The sequence below is a fragment of the Balearica regulorum genome, chromosome 3 (genome assembly GCF_011004875.1).
Source record: "Balearica regulorum gibbericeps isolate bBalReg1 chromosome 3, bBalReg1.pri, whole genome shotgun sequence".
Taxonomy (NCBI): domain Eukaryota; kingdom Metazoa; phylum Chordata; class Aves; order Gruiformes; family Gruidae; genus Balearica; species Balearica regulorum.
In genome coordinates, this window is record NC_046186.1 from 112057876 (window position 1) to 112071872 (window position 13997).

The 13997-nt window shown below is 48.3% G+C and overlaps 2 protein-coding genes across 2 annotated transcripts in view; one reads left to right on the plus strand and one right to left on the minus strand.

The window, feature by feature from the left end:
• Window positions 1–12: 12 nt before the first annotated feature.
• On the plus strand, window positions 13–9846 carry OVOL2 (ovo like zinc finger 2). Its single transcript, XM_075749495.1, has 4 exons — window positions 13–277; window positions 989–1179; window positions 3445–3634; window positions 7468–9846. The coding sequence occupies exons 1-4, from the start codon at window positions 178–180 to the stop codon at window positions 7776–7778; spliced, it is 792 nt and encodes a 263-aa protein (XP_075605610.1). The 5' UTR covers window positions 13–177; the 3' UTR covers window positions 7779–9846.
• A 1640-nt stretch (window positions 9847–11486) lies between these two features.
• MGME1 (mitochondrial genome maintenance exonuclease 1) overlaps window positions 11487–13997 on the minus strand; it is a 215286-nt gene continuing 212775 nt past the window's right edge. The window contains exon 5 of the mRNA XM_075749491.1: window positions 11487–12897. Within this exon, the coding sequence (XP_075605606.1) occupies window positions 12763–12897 (135 nt within the window). The 3' untranslated portion in view covers window positions 11487–12762. The remainder of the gene's footprint in view (window positions 12898–13997) is intronic.

Genomic DNA, 13997 nt, shown 5'->3' on the forward strand with positions numbered 1-13997 from the left:
TCCCCTCCCCGCTCCTCGGCGGCTCTGCCCGGTGCGTGCGGTCCCGCTCCCCGCGGACGGCAGCGCAGCGCCCGCGCCCCGTCGGGCTGCGGGCGGGCGGCGGGGTGAGCTGCCGCTCCGCTCCGCTCCGCTCCCCGCCGTGCCGTGCCGTGCCGTGCCGTGCCCCCTGCCCTCGCCATGCCCAGAGCCTTCCTGGTGAAGCGTCGGAGCCCGCAGCCGGCGGTGCGCAGCTGGGATGGGCTGCCCGACGAGGAGAGAGCCGACACCTACATCCCAGGTACGGCGCCGCCGGGCTCCCTCCCCCAGCACCGCTCGCCGCCGGGAGGGAGGGAGGGAGGGAGGGAGGGGGGTCCCCGCCGGACCTCAGCCTTCGCACCGGTCCCCGGGCTGCGGAGGGGGCGGGTTGGGGATGGGGCTTTGCCGGGCCGGGAGAGCCCCGAGGGGGCGGGCGGCGGGCCGGGGAGGGCTGTGCTAAACGTTGGGGGGGCTCGGGGACCCTCCCCGCCCAGCGGCGGGGGTGCCGGCTGCCGGTCCCGCCGGGCGATGCAGCCCCCCACGCCTGGTACCATCTCCCACCCCGGGGAGCCCCCGGCTATGGGCGGGGGGGCGGTGTGTGTGTCCCAGAAGGTGGGAAACTTCGTTTGCATGAGAAAGGTGGCTGGGGGAGGAGAAGAAAGGAACGGGGGCGGGGGGGGGGTGGGGGGGATCGTGATGTACTCCTGGCCTCCCCCCTCCCTCCTCCTCCTGCCCTTGCCCGGGGTATAACGGGAAGGCGGCGGAGCTGGCTTGTTTGAACTTTGGGACCGTTCGTGTTTGAGTTTCCGATTGCAGCGTGAGCCGGGGATCCTCCCCCGCCGCCCGCGGCCCGCCCGCAGGTTAAACACCGGGGCCCGGCGGCTCCCGCCCCCCGCCCGCCGCCGCCTCCCCTCCCCTGGCCGCGGCTCCGCGGTCCCCCTCTTCATCGCATCCCCCCCCTCCCCGGCTGCAGGCGGGATCGGCTGCGTGCTGCTGGGCTACGAGGACAGCTGCAGCCTGGAGAGCAGCGGGAGCAGCGGGACCCGGGACGCGGAGCCCAGCGACCCCCCGACGCCCCAGCCCGCCCCCGGCGACTTGGGCACGGCCGGGGGGATGCTGCTGGACCTGGCCGTCAAGCGCCCCGTGGTCAGGTCGAAAATCAAGGTAACCGCCTGCACCCTTGCGTTCTCTTCCCCGGCGACGGGGTCACCCCATTTCGAGGGCAGGGCCCGGGTGCCGGCTGGGGACGCCGGGTGACAACAGCCCCTCGGGCAGTCTCTGCGAGAGGTGACGGCACCCGTCCCACACACCGAGATGGAGGCCCGCAAGAGCGTCTGGCTGTAGGATGGCAGCGGCAGGGCAAGCCTCGTAAGCGACGTACCGTAATCTTCCAGCGCCCTTTGCCTTCCCTTATCCCCGCCTGGGACATGCTGCCCCTGACCTGCTTGGCTTGAATCCTGCAGGAGCTCTGAACCCAGCCAGGAAGGACCAGCCCTGGCAGCTAGGAGTCATGCCCCACGGTGCGTGGGTGGATCTCGTTCCTTAACGTGGGGCCTCCTTAAAAGGCCGCCTTCTAGGTTGTAGTCAAGCCTTCACCAAGGGGGGCTGCGGTGAATCTTCCCCCCACCTCCCTACCCTCTTCGCTTGTCAAGATAGCAGCTAGGCAAAGGTCCTCCTCCGGAGCTGTGAAAGGCCATTGCCACCTTGAGGTGGACCTGCAGGCTTGGGTGAAATGAAGCAATTATCTGTCCATTAACTTCACTGAAGAGCTTCTCTGCTGCATGGGCAGGAGCTTGTACTGATGGTTGGGTGTCCCCTGGGCAGAGCCAGCAGAGCAGAGCGGTGATTTCAGTCCCCAGGCTGAGAAGATGAATCACTCATGGGCTGCTTGTGGTGCCAGAGAACGCAAGACGGAGCTCCCAAAGCGCGATGGTGATGCAGATGGGGTGGGAGGACCACGTCCACCTCTGAACATCCAGCGTTCCCCTCGGCAGAGGTGGAGCCAGGCCACCCCAGTGCTAGGAAGGAGGAGATGTGTTTACTGGTGGCTAGTTAACACCTCATTAAACCCGGGCTGTTGGTTTGCTGGATGGAGCTGTAAAAATTCCCTCTGTCTCTGCTGGGATGACAGCCTTTCGGCCACTGTGTTATTAATCTCACGACTAATGCTAGGCTTTCACCCTGCCTATATGTGACCGCATGAGGTGAAGTCCTACCTGTTGGCCAACAGATACTTTCTGGCCGGCTCCCCCTCTAGTGTCACACCTTGTGATTTTGCAGCTGCCTGTTTTTAAAGCTTTCTTTACAATTTCAGGTAGCGTTGCTTCAGTAGTAAGTGAAGGAAAGGAAAAATAGGTGGCTCTTCAGGACAAAGGACCCCCAAACATATTCCTCTCTTTATGAAGAGCTTGCCCCGCTGCTGTTTGACTTCAGCCTACTTTGTATAATTTAACCTGGGCTATTAGCCACAGCCACAGTGAAACCTCGTGTCGGCACAGTTGAGTTTTCTCAGTGTGCCACAGAAACTCCCCAAAAGCACCACGAAAGCCGACGGACGTGTGCATGTGGTGCCGCCTGCTCCGCCGGCTTTCCCCCGGCCCAAGCGGCTAGTGGCCAACATGTCCACTCCCCCACAAATAATTAAACTAATAGCAAAGTATTTGCATCTTCCAGACATTAAGTCTTTCCTCTGAGGAACGCTCTTCCCAAGAGTTGAATCATCAGTGTCTTCCTTAGTCAAGCTAGGTCATGGTGTTGGCACAATATTTTTGGTGTTAGGAGTGGGAATGGGGAAATTAACCCCTAATGACACTCTGCTGTTAATTAACAAGCCAGGGAGACCAACGGGAGGAGATTAGTGCCATTGTTTCAGTCTCTGCTGAGTCAGCGCAACGTGCCTTGATTTATCTTGCCAAACCTACCTTTTTTTTCACCGCTGGCTGGCTTTTGAGGGACCCATAGCAGCTGGAAGCGTGATTAGCGAAGGCACCGCATGGGTACGACTTTCTCACCCCAGGGAGGGCCTCCCGTTTCCATCCAGGGTATCAGCTGAGTGCAGGAGCACACACGCATACAGCCCCACGGAGAGGTGCTTGTAGCCTAAGCCTGTGTGCTTAGGGATGTAGCTGGACGAGGGTCCCTGTCTCTGGATGGTATCCAGCGCACAGGCTTTGTTTTAAGCCCCGAAGCCAAGCTGTCCAACATCCGTGGCAGTCCCCAACCACGCACAGTAACAGTCACCCACCTGACTGCAAGGGAAGCGTGAAGGTTTCACCCAGCAAGAATCTCCCAAATGCTTTCACTTTTCATTTTGAACATATCCCGAGAGTCTTTTAATGTAACAATAACCCAACTCTCCTTATTTTGTTTGTTTTCTGTTAATCTTTGTCATGTTGATGCCTACTCACCCAGTCCTCTTCCATTCCGTAGTTCACCACCGGCACTTGTAACGATGCTACGGTGCATAGCTGCGAGCTGTGCGGCAAAGGCTTTCGCTTGCAGCGGATGCTCAACCGTCACATCAAGTGTCACAGCCAGGTGAAAAGACACTTGTGCACCTTCTGCGGAAAAGGCTTCAATGACACCTTTGATCTGAAAAGACATGTCCGGACCCATACTGGTGAGAACACGTTCCCCAGGGGCTTGCGGACACCTCTGGGTAGCGGGAGGTGGGAGAAGGGGTGAATTGGGACAAGGATGGGGGATGAAGGTAGCCTGGCAAGACAATAATACAAAACCCAGGTAAACAACATGTGCAAAAAATAACGGGGATGTGGTGGAGGAAAGGGAAAGACATGGGTATGGACAGGTAAAAGTACTGGAACTGACAAAACCTGAGGAGAACTAATGAAATCTGTTTGAAGCAGTGTGGGTGCATGAGATACCATCCAGATCTGGTGTAGATGTGGCCATGTGCTGCCGTGCCTGGGTCAGCGAGACCAGGATAACCCACCTAGGATAACCCACCTGGGGTAACCCACCTGGTGTATCTCACCACACCTTATTGCGAGCCCAGTGTGTACCGGTGAGCGCGGGCGGGCAGTGGATGAAAATGCTTTGCCCTCTAGAGGCAACCAGCAGCAGTTTCTTGGGTGTTTTTTTTTTGTTTTTTTTTTGTTTTTTTGCAAACCTTCCCCACCAGCTGTCCTGAGGGATAGGGTTATGTCTTGATTTTGGCACTGTCTGGAGAAAACAGACCATGGTTCATGCTGGGTCTCCAGCTTTTTTAGGGAAACTAGACAACACATCTGACTTCCACTAACCCTGTTCGCTGCATCCCTGCCTGCTTCAGGCTACCAGCTCCCCCAATCCCCTTTTGGAGCTGTTTCCCTCTGCACATCCAGCCATCCAGATCAGTTTGGCCACTGGCCTAAACCATCTCTACTCACTTGTCGTGTAGGTCACAGCATGGGTTGAAAATCAGGAGCAGCGGGTTGAAAATCTCCCAACAGCAGTTCCTGCTCTGGATTGAGGGCGGGTGAAAAAGTTGCCTTTAACCTGGGGTAGTTCCCTCCTGCTCCCTGCTTGCATCTACAGCAGATGTACAGGCATAACCGAGGATGCTGTGGTTTAAGCCCATGATGGCACTGGAAGAAAGAAAAGTCATCCCTTTCCCTTCTCTGCTCACTCTTGCTCCCATATCGCTCCCCTGGGCCGGAGGGATGAACTTTCTGTGGCCGCTCTGCAGTGGGGTCGGTTCCTGAGCCCACCCCAAATAGAGGCCGTTACGTTTCTTTGAACCGGATCGGTTGCCTGAGAACCAGCTCACTGGTCACAGAAGTGCTTACCCTAACCTGGAGCAGGAAGAAGGCCACATTTTTGTTTCTTTTTCTTAGTGGAAGCGATGGCTTAAATACACATCAACCCCATCGTCCCCAAGCAAGACTCCTTCTGGCAGGCCAAGCTGGCTGTGCTCAGGGTGCTTTGACTTTGCGCTCTAGGGATGCATCCACCACATTTCCCGGCACGTTCTGACTTTCCAGATTTGTGGTTACCTACAAGACCTGCCAATTATTTGGGCTCGCTCTGCAATGCCCCTTTTTTGGCTCAGGCACCATCAACCAGGCGCACTGCTAGAGGTGACGCAAGTGTGTTGGTGGGCAGGAGCTGTTAGCGGTAGAGCTCACGAAAACAATGCCGCCCGTTTCGATGGGAAAGCATTGGCCGGAGCCAAGGTTTTGCGCTGCTTTGGTTTGTTTGCAAAGCTTTCATGTGGAAAGGAAAGCTGCTGGCTGTGAGCAGGGAGCTGCCGCTGGGGGATGGCTGAAGTGTGGAGTCGGTGCTTCTGAAATAAGTGATTTTTCAACCTGTCCCATCCTTTGAGATTGAGAAACTAAATCCAAGAGGATCCCTGTTCAGAAGCTAAAAACATACATATTCTGTGGCAGGTAGGGTTGAATACATGATGCAGGAGTGGACCAAATTTTGTGAAACTCTGGAAGGGAAGGATCTTTGTACTGGACCGAGTGAAAACCCACTGTCCTGGAAATGTGAATCTTATGGTTAGATTGTCCCCAGATTTACTAGAAGAAATCTGGCGTCATTATTTCCTCTCTCTAGTGTAAAGCCAGGATGAATGCTCACATATATTGCATATTTGCTTGGTGCCTTGGGTCATGGGGGGCAAAGAAGGCTGCCGCAGCGGTACCAATAGTGTCTTGGCACGTATCTTTTCCAGGCTGAAATACGGCATCTCTGAAAGCGGTGGCTTTTTTAATGCCAAAATTGATTGCGGTTCAGGAAAGCTGGACTATATTTGAATGTCAAAAAGATGACAAATGGGCTGGAAGTGGTAGTGTGGGCTTTATTTTATAGCTGTGGGTGCTCATCTACATGTGCTTTACTGAATGTTGGTGTTCCGGTGGGAATTCTCACGCACTGTTTGTAACCAGACTGTGCAACAGTAGGGTAGTGGCAGAGAGAGTGAAAGCCAAATGTCCCACTTTAGCTTCATGGCACAAGCAGAGTTACACATTAAAAAGTCACTAATATACACAGTAAAATCAAATTTTAAAATGATTCCTAAGTAATGAAGAGATTCCTACAGCCTCGATGGGCTGTGCCATCCTCGCGTGACCCCTCTTGTGCTTGCCCTCGTGCTGTGGAGCACTGTGGGCATCAGGAACCAAGGCTGGTGGAGGTTTAAATTGCCTTCAGATGAGCGTGAAATGGCACCCAAAATACTGATTGTAAAAGACACATTTTTGTGCGTGAATGCTAATGGAGATGTGGAGTTTCTCTCCAATTGCAGTTTAATGTGACTAACCAAAGCAGTGTCACAGCAGTAGGCGTTAGGAAACTTTAGCCTTGATAGTTTAAGCCGGTGCACTGGGATAGCCTCCTTTTACCAGACTTGCAAAAATGCAATCAAGATGCTGCTTATTGGAACTTCTAATCAGTTTGGATTTCTGGTAGAAAGATCAGCATCTGAGTGGTGAACTTAACACAATCCGATTTCAAGTTACAACCATCTGTATGGACGTGTGTGCTTTGCCCTTTTTTTGCCTGGCTGTTACCACAGGTCTGATCTTCGACACACTCAACGTTTCATTAGGAAGAGAGAGGGGTTTAGGTAACTCCTTGCATCTGTTTTAAGGCTGGTTTTTGCTTCAAAACTTATTGAGCTAGTCTAGTAAGTAAAATCACAACTGGTTTAGGTTTTTTTTCAAGTGTCATTAAACACTCAGCTATTTGTTATTGAAGTACTGGGGGGGTTGTTGTTAAATCGGTGTTGATTAGTGGTAAAATGGATACTCTTTAGTGCTCAGTATTTTTAAATGTTAGTTGTCTGTACTGAACGAAACTGCTTGGGCATTCAAATCACAAGCCAGCCCCTTCTCCCTCCTCTGGAGACACACATACATATTTCTTTCATCTTAATGCACTTCTCTTCCAGAACTTGAGCTTGTAATCTCAATCACCAAATCTATATTCTACGAAAACGCTCTCACTCGTTTGAAGTGCTGTGATCACTGTATGTTCACGTTGGACTGCCGTACACTGAAGCCTCATTAAGCTTTGCTCACTAAAAGAGAAAAAGTAACATCTTACCGAGATGATACAAGATTTCATTCATTATAAAAGCCAAAATGAAAGGTTAGCTGAAACTGATAGTTTTACCTAATCACAGGACTTCAAAAAGTCAGAACTCTAAAGGAGTCTGTTTCGCACGAGTTGGAAATGACTTCTTCTTTAGGACCAAAGCGCCAACGGGTGCCTGTTAGTGTCCCCCCAAAACACTTCTAGGTTGTCTATTCCTAAATACATCAACCCATTCCTGAAAATTTTAGCCTGAAAGTAAGATGGTTTATTTAGACAGATAGTTCCTTGGGCTAGTAGCTCCCTACTGCTAGGTGTTTGCTCAATAACTGATATGCCAGAGCCTTAGATAGTTCTTAGACATCTGTAAGAAACGTAAAGCAGAATGGTAATTGCTGTCTTTTAACGTTGCAGGAATTCGTCCTTACAAATGTGAGGTTTGCAACAAAGCCTTCACCCAGCGCTGTTCCCTGGAGTCCCACCTTAAGAAGATTCACGGCGTGCAGCAGCAATACGCCTACAAACAAAGGCGAGATAAACTTTACGTGTGCGAAGACTGCGGCTACACGGGCCCCACGCAGGAGGACCTGTACCTGCACGTTAGTAACGTTCACCCCGGAAGTGCTTTCCTGAAAAAAACCTCAAAAAAACTTGCAGCAGTTTTGCAAAACAAACTGAGCCCTGTCCTGCAGAGGAACTCCAAAGATGACGACAAAGATGAGTAACACAGTGGATTACAGTGGTCTAAGGGAATGAAGTTTACATGTAAGACTATATATATATTATTTTTTTAAAAACGATTTTGAAAGAAACCCCTGAAATAAAAAGGATGCTTTTGTTAACAGGACTCTCTTGATGTTGGCAGAACCTCAACTTGAAAGAATTATTCCCATATACGATGCAAACATCAGACTTTTTTATCTGGCCAAAAAAAAAAAAAAAGGAAAGTTTGGAAGAGGCTGTCACCTCTTGGATGGAGCATTTAACTGAACTGACAATTCAGGCAACCTGTTTTCTATTTCAGCTCTACCACACATCCGAGTGTCCACTGACAAATAAGTTCGTATTTCCTCAGTGTATTTTGTAAAGCTAGTAACAGTTACCGCCCGTAAAAATTATTATTTTTGAGAGGTTTGGGTGAAAAGTGTCTTGTAAGCGCAGCTACTACAACATTGCTCCATGCAAAATGAATTAAAATGGTCTTAAGAATAGGAGTACACTTTATCAGTAAGATAAAATGCAAGTGCAAATAACCTTAACTCTGCTCCTCTGTGCAGTAAACTAATTATTTATGGAAGCATGATCCAAGGTGAGCTGAAACTTTTTTTGAAAGGATGCAAAACTTTTTCCTCCCAGACTTCCTCTACTAGCAAATGGCATTATTCCAGGGCAGACTTATGGTCATATTTTAGATACTTTAAGCTGTGAACTTATTTTATCATGTTTAGATTTAAGTGTAACCTTAATTCTGACGTTCCTGGACTTGTCACGCTCACTTTGGGGATTATTACCACATGCTTTTAACATACATCAATATCAACCCTGAAACCCGAGGAAAAAACTTTAATGACTTGAAGATATGTTTTCTGTCATGATGAAATGCAATTTTGTGTGTATTTTATGGTGTGTGTGTGTGTGTGTTTTCGTGTTCATTTTGGGTTGTTTTTTTTTTTCTTTTTAATCATCAACTGCCTGTTCGCTAATACAACAGAGCAGTGCAACGCAGTGAAGAGAGAGACTTAGCCTGTCCCTGCCTCGTGAGACCAGTGCAAAACTGTAGGCACAAATCCGGCCTCTCACCTGTAACCACTGTCAGTTTAGAAGGCTCCTACCGAGACTGATGCCACAAAGGAAGGAGGCGGCGATGATGATGAGGGACTGGTACTATGTCTCTGTGCATTTAGGACTGCCCCTGTAATCCCACTCCGGCTCCTGTTGACCCAGGACAACCAAGAGGGAAAAGCCTATAGGGATACTTGAGTGTGACATTAGGGATTTAAAAAACAGAGGAGAGGGATGCCCGTGGAACTCATGTTGCTGAAACTGCCTGACGCTTTAAGGCTTGAGAAGCTGCTGCAGCCCTTACTGGGCACTTCAGTGCCTGTACTAGGAGTGCTGGGGTGGGGTGGTAACTTCCTCAGCAACCACGAGTTACTCTGGTCCAAGCACACATTATTCATCTGTCCCTCAATGGACACAGCCGCTGAACAGGTTTTACATCAATTTAAATGCATAACAATTAATGGATTTCATTTGTAAATTCCAAAAATTCGTATCATGCTCAAAATAAACCTGTACACTTAGGGAGAACGCACTGTATTCTATATACATTGAAACAATAGCTGAAAAGTAACCCACCTAAAATACAGAGTCATAGCCAGGACCTTCATAATCATTACTACTAGAATGATAGATTCTGAGTGTTTCTGCAAGAATTGTAAAAATCTTATCAATTCGCCTCAGTTTTGTACAGGCATTTGCTTTTTTTTTTTTTTTTTATGTGTGGGGAAAAGCTTTTAGGGGTTTTAAAGCATTTATAATTATATTAATACTTTATTTAGCACAACTGTTGGTGCTTGGGACCTTGAAAACAAGGATAATAAAGTGATGCTACTGCGTAAAGAACAAACTTGTCATCCTGTGTAACGGGAAAGTTCACAGAATACTTTAATAGAGAGAAGTCCATGGAAAAAAAGCATCTGAGGTAAATTAGAAGATCCTTGCTTTACAAAAAGAGCTAAAGCCTATGCACTGACCCCCAGTTCTTCTGAGATCATGCCATTATAACAATAGTATAAATGGAAGGATGCTCACTCCGAGCGAAGCTTGCATGCTTGCAATTGTATCACCAAGACTGCCTGGCTAAGAAAAGCGTTAACAGCCAGTTCCGTCAACTGCGCTGGCGACACTCCCCGGTAACCCGCTCAGTGAGGTCTCGGTCAGGAAACTTAACTGTTGAGTTCAGCTCCTAGGTGGAGTTCAGTGGAGTCCACCTGAGCAGTGAGTAGCGTTCACCTGCCTGCGAAGGACTTGCGCACTTAGCTCTGCTGAAACCTCAGCCCTTACACGAGAGCAGTGGAGGTGCAGCCAAAACCCTCCCTATCTAGCTGGAGACGCATTTTGTGTGTGTACATGGCTTTTTCCCTCCTGTAGGACACATTGCTTTCGACTTCCCTCCAATATCGCTGCCAAAGCATGTCCCTGACGAAAGAACTACAATGTTAAGGTGGTGCATCTGTGCGATCTCAAAGAAAGCATTCGCAGCAACAGAGAAAAGACACAGGTACGCAGCAGAAAAACCATTTTGTATGGAGAGCAAAGCTCTGACAAGCTGGATGCTATAGTTGCAGCAACTGCCCTGATTGCCTGGCTGGTTTTTCTGCAGAGGAGATACACCCTGTAGCAGATGCCTTGGGCACACCAATTTAACAGTCTAGCAAGTTAGTTTAAACTGGTCACAAAGTGAGAGTTTGCATGACACTGGCAGTGGCCACCTGCCAGTTCTGTTACGGGACAAGGCCGGCACTAGCTTGTGCCTCTGCAGAAACGTCCCCGAGCTCACACAGGGATGCCGGAGGCAGCCAGACTTCCAGAAGTGCCAGACACCAGTAACTTCCACCAGTACCGCCTTTGAAGGCTGCCTGCCTTCTCCTGGCTCCCTGACAGTACAGGCTCATCCAAGACTTAGAGATCGGTTTACAAACTGGCAGTGGCAGTGAAGCTGGCAGCCTTCCTCAGGCTTTTGTTAAACAAACCATCACAGGTGAAGCCAACAGGTGCCTGCACTGCCCAGGCTCCAGACATGTCCTTATGTACTAGGAGGCAGGAGGAGGCTGAAACCTCATGTGGTTCAGAGACATCTAACGGCTGTATGATGCACTGACGAAGGCAGCAATCCCACACAAACATCACCCAACTGCTCCACGCTCTCTTGATTTATCAAGTCCTAATCAACACAGGGAATTCAGCACATTTTATCGCCTCCTGCTTCTGCACAGGGCATCTTACCTCTTGCTTATGCCCACCCTCTTTGTATCCACAGAGCTATCTTTCACAGAAAATTGACCGTGTTCAGTGGCATTGAACCACCCACTTGCTAAAATTTTGTGATGTGGGAACACACTTGTAAAACAGGTAGAACTTCTGAGCGCTCATGCAGCGTCGTCGTGGTTAGTCATCTCTGAACCCAGTTTCTCAGTCTCCACGGTTGGTCTTTTTAGATAGAAATCTAATTAAGCACAGGGTAATCATACCATCACCAGACTGGGTTTGAATAAGCAAGTACCTCCAGAACAAAGTTTCACTGTACAAGTTTCCACAGCTCAGTACTCTGAAGGAATAGCAGATTAAGCACTACAGAGAATTAAGTTTCTTCAGTGGCAAGCCTGCCCATTGGTTTTTGTAGGTATGGTTCTGGCTGATTTTCTTGAAGATTATGGGTTGGGTTCTATTTTTATTTGTAATCTGCAGTGGTGTTATGAAAACTCATACATACAATTCAGATTAAAACAAAGAAAATGAAGAAAAAAGCTTTCCAGGTGTGCAATACACAAAGCAATATCACCTGACATCATCACAGCTTATTCTGTGTCTTATAGACTTGATTTTATGAAACAAGCTTCAAAAGTAACTTCTGCTTTAGAACATTATTTATAAACAAACTTATAGAAAAATATAGCCAAACACAAAAAACAACCCCTCAAAAACCTAATCAGCAGCTCCTCACTCCTCAGAAGGCCCAGCTTCAAAGTCACAAGCCGCTTTTATAAAGAAACTTACTCGCACTGGCAATAACCTGACACTGGAGATGGTTCCACACGGATGGCCTCCTTGTTGGTTCAGACTCACAGACAAGTCAGGAGAGCTCAGGACAGCTGCAGACATGGCCCGCTCAGAGCCTCACATCCCAAGGTTCAAAGCCTGTTCACACCCTCACACTTCTTTTGCGTGGGCCACCCAGCCTGTTAAGAAACCTGCAGGAGGAGCCACTAGAAGTAGTCAAATTTCCCCAACTTTTCAGAACACTTGCTGGAAATTTCTAAGTGTGTCAGTTACGATTCAGCTCCTCTTCTGTTAAAGCCACTTCTCTTAAACGATCGCTTTGTCTTCGTATTTTAAATAAGTGCTTATGAGAACTTTGGTTATAATTCTTAGCGCAGTTTTTCCAGTTGTTGCTGTAAGAAAAACCACAAATAGTAACAAGCCCGTTAACAGATACCTTTGAGATGAGCAAGAGCTAAGCTGACTGAAACCCAGTCTACTATACTCATTTGTTTATCGTTTGCATTTCTCTCAGCTCAGACAACGCAAATGTCCTTTTGCTTTAGTTCACCAACTTCATTTTCAAAGTCTCAGTTCTGCAACAGTTTTTTTTTTTTCTCATAAATGACAAAAGAAGGATGATTTGATTGAACAGTTTTACTTGATAATAGAAACTTTCCTATCAACCTCAGGTTGTATAAACTCTGTGGGGAAAAACAGAGATTAAGTCAGTCAACTTTGTCCGGCCAGGTCCACTTAAGTCACCTACAACATAAGCAAATTCCCATTCCCCACTCCAATTTTTCTTTCTTTTTTTTGAGGGGGAGGGGAAAACTTTGATATGAAGAAATTAGCCAGAGTTACTTGAAAAAGAGTATGTATTCAAACGGAAGATCAAAACAAAGGATTCTTGCTTTGGCTCTGTGCTCAGACCACTTGCTGCTTGGGTCAGTTTCTGTCCATGTACTCTTCAAGGCGCAAAAGCCACTTATTCCAGTACTGCGAACACAGATCAGGATCCATGAAATGCGGATGGGCAGGGAAGCCATTCTTATAGGCAACCACAATGAGTCCACAGCTAACCTATGGTTAAAAACAGAAGGCTGTCAGAAATTCAATGTTAATATGCGACTTTAATCAGCAATTCTGCACACTAAACCTCACTACAAAACATCATCTGTAACATAAAAGTACCTTAAAGAAGAGATGAGGAATAAAAAGAGTAATAATTTACCATAAAATACTTGGAGACTAACATTCAAACACTGAGAGTTCAAAGCTCTGACTGACTTTGGTGACAACTGGAGGACTTAAACTGTGAGTATCAGAGTGACAGGGTCTATTTAAACCTTGCAGACGCCGGTAAAATTCCCAGGGTTTGCCTGGGGTCATATAACCAGACCAATGCCATTCTCCAGCATCCATCTGAATGGCAATGGTTACTTAGGCGTGTGCCGACATCTTTCATACCTGACAAACAGCTCTAATCCAAACCCCACACAGCTACTGGAGTAAAGACAAAGTGGTGGTGGACAGCAGACTAAAAGCAGAATTCTAGAATTACTGCCTGTATTTCACTGTGTAAGGACATGTCTGTTGAGTGGTTGTGTTTACTGATCTCTATAATACTCTAGAAAGTTCTCTGAAGAACCTACGAATTACCCTGCTCATCTGCTTTATATTCTCCCCCTTCAATGCTTTGTACTGAAATAACAAGCCTTCAGGCCAAGCAGGCCTGGCTAGAATTGTGTTTGGAGTCTTTAAAAACATTATTCCCCTGTCCTCTGATTAAGTGATTGACAACACACTGCTTTCCTCTGACAAAACACTGTATAGCTTCCAAACACTCCAAGCAAATCACTTAGTCCCTCATTTGCTAGTGGGATATAGCAACACATGATGCGAGCGATGCCCTCCCACCGCATTTCCCTGTTTGCAGGCTCTTTTGCTTTACTGCCTCTCCTCCTCCTTCCTACTCTTGACACAAGCTCTGGGGGCTGCCCAGATGCCAAGTCACTGTGAGTTCACCTGACCTCCTAAGATGCTAAACATTCCTAAAACTAATGAAAATATACTGCTGACAGGCAAAGGCAGCAGGATCAGCAAGAATACTGGAGTTATTTCACGGTATGTCAGCTTAACATGATCTAAGATGGGGCTGCTTTGTTACAAATCCTACCAAC

What these genes read in the sequence shown, in the direction of transcription:
- OVOL2 (XM_075749495.1), top strand. Translation starts at nt 178, where the DNA reads ATGCCCAGAGCCTTCCTGGTGAAGCGTCGGAGCCCGCAGCCGGCGGTG. An exon ending in AGCCGACACCTACATCCCAG is followed by an intron (nt 278 to 988) that starts GTACGGCGCCGC and finishes CCCCGGCTGCAG; the next exon opens with GCGGGATCGGCTGCGTGCTG. An exon ending in ACATGTCCGGACCCATACTG is followed by an intron (nt 3,635 to 7,467) that starts GTGAGAACACGT and finishes TTAACGTTGCAG; the next exon opens with GAATTCGTCCTTACAAATGT.